Here is an 8,265-nt window from a genome sequence, read left to right as displayed (position 1 = left end):
TCTTACTCCTTTCCATGGCAAGCTGTATGTTGGGCATCACCGTTGTCAATGGCTACAGTCCCGTCCTCTCAGTGAAAATGTTCAACGCGCTGTGTCACAGCACAGCTATTCATCTGTCGGTTCTCGATCATGTCGGAATAGAATCCAGTGATTCTTTTGCGTCTGTCACTAACGCCCCACAATCGCGAGTTTGAAGCTCGTCACAGTCATTCAATCCTTGAATCCTACTCAGAATACCACAGACAAGGTTTAGACCTTCCGGATTCTCAAGAATGCCGCCATCAATTCTAGCTTATACCACGAAGATTCTGATTAAGGAATCCAAGAGATACACATTCAAGCCTTGTTTGCATGTAGAACGGAAGTGGTTTTCATGCACGCGTTCATAAGTGAGAATGATGATGAGAATTACATAATCATCACATTCATCAAGTTCTTGAGTGCGAATGAATATCTTGGAACAAGAATAAGCTGAATTGATAGAAGAACAATAGTAATTGCATTAATACTCGAGGTACAGCAGAGCTCCACACCTTAATCTATGGTGTGTAGAAACTCCACCGTTGAAAATACATAAGAACAAGGTATAGGCATGGCCGAGAGGCCAACCCCCATGATCTAAGAACTAGGCATCCAAAGATGAAAATACAATAGCAAAAGGTCCTATTTATAGAGAACTAGTAGCTTAGGGTTTACAAAAATGAGTAAATGACATAAAAATCCACTTCTGGGCCAACTTGGTGTGTGCTTGGGCTGAGCATTGAAGCATTTTCGTGTAGAGACTTTTCTTGGAGTTAAACACCAGCTTTTGTGCCAGTTTGGGCGTTTAACTCCCACTTCTGTGCCAGTTCCGGCGTTAAACGCCGGGCAGTCTTGAGCTGATTTGGAACGCCAGTTTGGGCCATCAAATCTCAGGCAAAGTATGGACTATTATATATTGCTGGAAAGCCCAGGATGTCTACTTTCCAACGTAATTGAGAGCGCGCCAATTGGGCTTCTGTAGCTCTAGAAAAGGCACTTCAAGTGCAGTGAGGTCAGAATCCAACAGCATCTGTAGTCCTTTTTCAGCCTTTGAATCAGATTTTTGCTCAGGTCCCTCAATTTCAGCCAGAAAATACCTGAAATCACAGAAAAACACACAAACTCATAGTAAAGTCCAGAAAGGTGAATTTTAAATAAAAACTAATAAAAAATATAATAAAAACTAACTAAAACATACTAAAAACATACTAAAAACAATGCCAAAAAGCGTATAAATTATCCGCTCATCAACTGTCCAGAATCACAAAATGATTTATGTCATTACCCTCATGGTGTCTGGACATGTCAATAAGAGTGTGAACAATCAAGTGAAAGGAATTTCCTCCTATAGTCACAAAGTGAATCATACTGTTATGACACTAACACAAACTATGGATGGGAAGGGAATTCTAATGCTCCATATGATATTCAGCAAGAGACATCATCTCTTGATTATGCTTTCAATAAATTCATGCAAGATTGTCCCCCAATGCCACAAAGTGATCCACACCCTAATGAATTCTACGATGATTCACATTGTGGATGGGAGGATCAAAACCAGAAAGTAATTGACAGTTCATACTCCACTTATCAAGAGCCATCATCACTTGAGGAAACCTTCAACTCATTCATGCAAAATTTTCCAACCTCACCTCCCACTTCTTCACTTGAAAATTCTTTATCACTTGATTTTGCCTCAACACAAAATTTCCTCCAAGATCCACACGACTCATTTCACCAACCACAAAACTCATTTCACAATCCAAAAGATTCATTCCATACTATTTAAAACAATCTCACCACCATACATCCATATCCACAGAATTTCTCTCAATCTTCATCTTTTGAGCTAGTAGCTGAGGATTTCCTTCAAAAGTCCACAGAGAATTTTTGCAAAGGCAAGAACAATCCTGAAAAGACCAAGAGACCCTCTTCAAGAAGATGGATGAACACTTGGAAAATATAAGGAAACACTCAGAACCGCTAAGCAAGGGAGATGAAGATCACTTGATGGATGTGAAGGAGGAAATTGAAGAACAAGAAGAAGAGACATCTGTGTCAAGCAAACATTCAATGAAGAATAAAGTGGTGGAGGAGGTTGAACTTGAAACTGCACTTGAGATGACAAAGGAACATGAAGACTCATAACCTCCACAAACTTTCCTGGACCAAAGATGCTCAACACTTGAATCTGTGATTGAGAGATATAAAGAGGAGATGAAGAAATCTTGGGAAGAATAACAAACCTCCTCCATGAAAGTGCTACTAAGTCAAATGTTGAGTGCAAGGGAGGAAGTGGAAGAACAAGAAAGTGAGGAAGTCAATCGAGAGAATTCACACTCAAGTGAAGCAGAGAAGTACATAGAGAAAGAGCTTATAGAACCACCAATTCAAAAGGCTCTTGATGAAGATAAAACTCCAATAATCACACAACCACCAAGTCTTGATATCCAAGAAGTGAAGGCAATTAACAAGAGTACCAATCCTACCCCTGAACCAGCAAGCAAGCTCAAACAAGAACCTTACAAAAGGAAGCTTGCTGAGGAGAGACCAAAACAGGGGACAATAGCTGAATCTTCTCCTCCCTTGAGGTCATTCCTCTTAACAAACTGGAAGAAGAGGAAGAAAGTGAAGAACAACATGTCAAGCTAATGACACTAAAAGAGTGCTTGTTGGGAGGCAGCCCAACCTTAGGTAACATGTCATTTCTCTGCTTCGTTTATTGTCTTTCTTTGCTTTGTTTAAATTTCAATAAATTGGCATATGATTACATTCTAAGTTTGGTGTTGCCCTACAATAATCTGTTTTCAATCTTTATGGATGATTGCATCAAATCTAAAAGGAAAGTGTCACACTAAAATTCTAAGTTTGGTGTGCCACATATTTCCCATGCAATCTATTCACCAGCACCACCTGCCTGTATAATCATAATGCCTTGCAGTGTTATCTTTCTTTTAGTTAGACAATTTTAAACACCAAATTGCTTAAACTTATGCCACTTTACTTGTGATTGATATTTACTTGATTATGTGTTCTACACATACATGTGCATCACTTGTTTTGGCATTTTGAATTATTGAGAAATGAATACAAACTTGCTTGTTTTGAAATTTTTGAAACTTTTTAGAATTAAAGAACTTGTGACTATGCACCTAACTTTTTATTGTTCTTCCATTTCTTTAACTAACTTTTTCTTCTCACATAACTTTTAACTTTCTTTTTCTTTTCAACTAACACTAACTTTTTAACTGTTTTCTTCTCTTCAACTAACTTTTGACTTTACCTTTCCTTTTCAACTAACTTTCCTTTTACCTTTTAACTATTTTCTTTCTCTTTGTGGATAGCAAAAATGCTCCTTCCTTCTTTTATTCTTTGATAAACAAGCAAGTTTGCTTTCTTAGATTCATTTATTTGATTGGAGGTTGCTTTTGTTTGCTTTCAACTTGAATCTCATGCATGCTTCCATTCAAATATACATTATTTGTTCACTTCATATATATATATATATATAGAGGAGGCCTAGCGTAATGAGCCGGAGGAGGCATGGGACAGTAGAGGTGATGCAGTGACGACTCCTTCCACTCTGCATGATCGTGAGCACCAAGGACGGTGCTACATTTTATGTATGGGGAGGTTGTGCATCTTCAGCAAGTGCATTTTGGGTGACAAGCTTCATTCCGAACACTTTTAGTTTAGTTTCTTTTTATACTTTTTAGTTGTTTTGTATATATTTTATCTTTTGAAAACCTTTTTACTTAGTTTATTGCACTTTCTTAGTTTATTGCACTTTCTAATTTTGCTTATACATAACTTAGTATTATACTGTAGGTATGTATATTTTGGCATTTTGCTCTTAATCTTGGCTTTTACATATGTTTTTTTAGTTTTTTAGCTATGATTGTGATTTTGGAAGATGTGATGATTGCACCTAGTTTGATTTCCTATATACTTGCTATTTTGGTTTGATTGAAATTAGGATTTAAACTTAGGATTTTTTTTTACTTTTTTCATCCAATCACATTATATACATATAGAATAAATGTTAGTCAATTTAATGAAATTTCCAAGAAACATACTTTTTATAAAAGGCATTAAAATTCAAATTGAGTTGAGTTGAAATTCTTTGAAACTTGCATGATTCATACATTATGGAATATGGTTTTTGAGTTAAAGAACATACAACTTGTGAGATTTTGAGCCTTATTGTGTGGTTACACTATTTGACCACTTATTTTATTCTTGCGTATGCTCTTCTCCATGATTGCAATCTTTGGTTTGTTTAAATTCTATATATCCATTATTTAATGTTTGATTATGGAATTATATGATTGAGGTCATTATTTCTTTATAGCTCACTTAACCCAAATAGCCTACCATTTCATTCACCTTTGTTTGCCACTTTGAGCCTATGAATATCCCCTTTTGTTCTTTATTTTGCCACATCATTAACCTTAAGCGAAAAACAATGAAATGTCCTTTATTTGAATCTTTGAGTAGCTTAAGTTAGTGAGTGTGTGTGATGTTTAAGTGTGGGAAAGATGTGGGAAACTTAGGTTGATGAAAATGTATTTTATTCTTGTTGAAAAAAAATTGGAAATTTGGGTGCATACTCATGTAATATTATAGAAACCATATGCATTGATGAATTGGTATAAATTATGTTCTTGAAAAAAAAGAAAAGAAAAAAAAAAGAAAAGAAATAATGAAAAGGGGAAAAATTACCCCAATGAGAAATTCAATAATAATCAATGCATATGTGATTGAATTTGATGCATGAGTGTGTGTATTTGTAAAAGTGAGATCATGGGTAGCTAAGCTTGATATTAGAATTGTATAGGTTGTGTATGTCTTAGGTGATAACTTAGGTTAATCAAAGATTCAAATGTAAACCCACCTAGCCATATATATATCCTTACCTTTGCCCTTAGCCCCATTACAACCTTGAAAAGATCTCATGATTTTTGCATATGTACATTAAATTTGTGTTGATTGGTTAGATGAAGAACAAACTTTAGAAAGCATGATTAGAGGAGAATTTAGTGGATTGATCCTAAATACTTGAGTGATTAGAGTGCATATACGTAGGGGCGGGCATGGTTTGGATTTTTTTAAATCCAAACCGGATCCATTTCAGAACCAGATTTATGGTTCATGAAACCAAACCAGAACTGGATTGAAGAGAGAAACCGGTTTTAAATCGGTTTGAAAAAATAAAAACCGGTTTTAAATCGGTTTTAGAATTTAAATCCGGTTTTTACTTATAAACTGGTTTTAAATCCAGTTTTACATATAAAACCGGTTTTTTTTTAAATCCAAATCTAAAATCCAGTTTATTTTAAAAAATCCAAATCTAAAATCCAGTTTTAAATCCAGTTTTTTAAAATCCAAATCTAAAATCCGGTTTTTTTTATAAAATTCACTTTTAAAACCAGTTTTTAGAAATTTAATTTTTAAACCATAATTTTTTTAAAAGTAAAAATTAATACTAAAGTCATTTTAAAGTGTATAGGTTCATTACAACTAGAATTTGGTTCTTTATAAATCTAATGACAATAGCTAATCTATATAACATTTAATCATTCTCAAGACATCAAAAGAATACCACCAAAAAATCTCTCTAAAACAACAACCACAAAGTATCAAAAGATGCCAAGTTGCCAACAAAATCATCAAACAACCACAACCTTTGAGGAAAATATATCTGCAAATAACAAAATATACCTTTGTCATTTTAAAACAAATCTTTGAATGAAAGTATTAAACCAAATGAGAATATTAAACATACCTAGTCATCATCAAGATTATCAATTAATGCCGCCATAGAACAAGCACCATCATTAGAGGAAAATATATCTGCCAAGGGAATCAAATTAATTATCAAGTCTATATTCAACAACTTTTAATTGGTAACTAATTCCTAAATTCTAAAATAGAAAGATAACAAAAACAAAAATAAAATAAAATGAGAAGAAATATGAAACAAATTTTATACCTTGATCAACTTGTTGAAGAACTTCATCATCATCATCTAAAGCAGAGAAAAGATCTTCCTTAAGCCAATCTCCTGTGCAGACTAAGGCTTCTACTATTCTAGGTGTTAAGGAACTGTGGTATGGATCGAGGACTCTTCCTCCAGTACTAAATGCAGACTCCGAAGCTACCGTAGAAACAGGTATAGCCAATACCTCACGAGCCATATTTCCAAGAATTGGAAATCGGGTTGAGTTGACCTTCCACCAGTTTAGTATATCGAACTTATGGGTGTATGGCTCGCATTCTTCTTGTAAATATCTATCAAGTTCAGATCTTGTATTTGTTCTGCGACCGGTTGCTTGCAGAAAAAAGCCCATGCCATGAAGATCGGTATTAATGTTGTTGGCTTGAACATCTTACGTATCAGCTTCACTTGCTTCCTCAGAACTTTGGTATTGCTGATAAAGTAACTTTATGCACTTGGACAACTTTGACTTCAATTTGCCTCCTTTTTCTTCTCCAAAGAAGTAATCCAAGAAATAATTGACATACTCAATCTTTTGCATTGGACTAAGTACAATAGCAATCAATAACAATATATTCACCGAATCAGGATTGCCCCAATACTTCTCATACTTAACCCTCATCCTTTCTGCCATTGACATAGTACTAAAATCAACAGAATCACAAGAATGACGAATAAATCGTCCAATTGCAAATACTTCATTCATATACATATCACTGGTAACATATAAGGTACCAGAAACACATATAGTGGCATCACTAAACACTCGTAAAAATGGTACAATGGACTCAGCATACTCCCAGTCTGAATCAGAAGGAACACCTCTCCCTTTTCCTCCATTCATCTCTCCTATATAGGTATTATCTTTCAAAGTAAGCAACTCAAATGCTTTGCGATGCTTCAAAGCTACCTCTAACATTTGATAGGTAGAGTTCCACCTAGTCTCAACATCCATGCAAGGCAAGCCTTTATATTGGTTTTTTTCTAATTCAACACACTTTTGAAACCTACTAGCTCTAGATGGAGAAGATCTAACATACTTTACTGCACTACAAATCCTCAAGACTGATTCATCAATCTCTTTCAACCCCTCTTTTACAATTAAGTTTATAATATGTGCACAACACCTCATATGAATAAATTCACCATTCAAAATAATGCTATTCCAAGAATTCAATCGCTGCTTCAGATATTTAATTGCAACATCGTTAGACGAGGCATTATCAACTGTCACACTAAAGACCCGATTCAAATTCCAATTATTTAAACAAGATTCAATTGTTGCTCCTATAACCTCTCCTGAATGACTTATCACTTGACAAAAATTAAGTATTTTTTTATGTAATTTCTAATCCAAATCAACAAAGTGTGCTGTCAAACTCATATAAGTAAAATTTTGAGTTGAAGTCTAAGTGTCAGTGGTTAGACATACTCTACCACAATTTGCCGAAAGAAAATCTTGCAACTTCATCTTCTCTTCAGCATAAAGAGCTCCAATGTCACGTGCTAATGTAGTCCGTGAAGGAACTTTGAATCTTGCTTGTAGGGCATACACAAATTTTCGGAATTTCGGGCTTTCAACGAAGCGAAATGGTAGCTCTTCCCCAATAAACATTTCCACAAGTGCCCTTCGAGCCTCCTCTTGGTCAAATTTGGAAGCACTGGGTGAATTTAAAACACCACGCTCATCTATAGTCGGTGTGGTCATTGTTTTTCTTCTTTTGTTCGAATCATTATTAGGATTTTGCTTGCATCTTCTCAAATGACCACCTATTGAGCTGGTTCCATTCCCATATTGTATTAAGCTACCACAATATTTGCATTTAGCCTTCTTCTCAGTAGCATTCTCTACATCAAAATGATCCCAGACAGCTGACCGATTCTTACGAATACCTGACGATGGAGAAGATGGTTGAATACTAGCGGACATCCCCGTTGCTTCAATATTACTATTTTCAGTCATCTTGCTCTGCATATAAAGCAAGGTGTACATAACTCAAAATTTGGTGCCAAACATGCTAAAATTAACACAAACTAATCCAAAGAAACAGTAGCCAATAAAACTTCAGCATGATTCATAAACTAATGCATGTTCATATATCTCGCAAAGAAAACACGGCCTAAAGATTATGAAAATTACTGTCTTGTACCTCAAAACAACAATATCTTACTATCTGCACCTGCCTGCACTAACCAATACAGAGAGACAAAACACAAGCAGTTTTGGAATTGTTTAAGGCACTGTG

The 8,265-nt window shown here is 35.1% G+C and overlaps 1 protein-coding gene across 1 annotated transcript; it reads right to left on the bottom strand.

Moving 5' to 3' along the window:
* Positions 1–6,410: 6,410 nt before the first annotated feature.
* LOC127748484 (zinc finger BED domain-containing protein RICESLEEPER 2-like) lies at positions 6,411–7,982 on the bottom strand. The gene is made up of 2 exons (XM_052263050.1): positions 7,457–7,982; positions 6,411–7,246 (listed from the first exon to the last, which is right to left on the bottom strand). The coding sequence occupies exons 1-2, from the start codon at positions 7,980–7,982 to the stop codon at positions 6,411–6,413; spliced, it is 1,362 nt and encodes a 453-aa protein (XP_052119010.1).
* Between the last annotated feature and the right edge of the window lie 283 nt (positions 7,983–8,265).

Source organism: Arachis duranensis, chromosome 1 (genome assembly GCF_000817695.3).
Source record: "Arachis duranensis cultivar V14167 chromosome 1, aradu.V14167.gnm2.J7QH, whole genome shotgun sequence".
NCBI lineage: Eukaryota > Viridiplantae > Streptophyta > Magnoliopsida > Fabales > Fabaceae > Arachis > Arachis duranensis.
Note: the sequence above shows the minus strand (reverse complement) of the source record. Positions and strands in the feature narration are given on the sequence as shown.

Excerpts from the sequence above, each read along its gene's own strand:
- LOC127748484 (XM_052263050.1), bottom strand. The coding sequence starts at position 7,982 with ATGACTGAAAATAGTAATATTGAAGCAACGGGGATGTCCGCTAGTATT. Across the intron at positions 7,247-7,456 it reads TTTTCTTTCGGCAAATTGTG|TTGATAATGCCTCGTCTAAC; the intron begins GTAGAGTATGTC and ends TTAGTGTGACAG.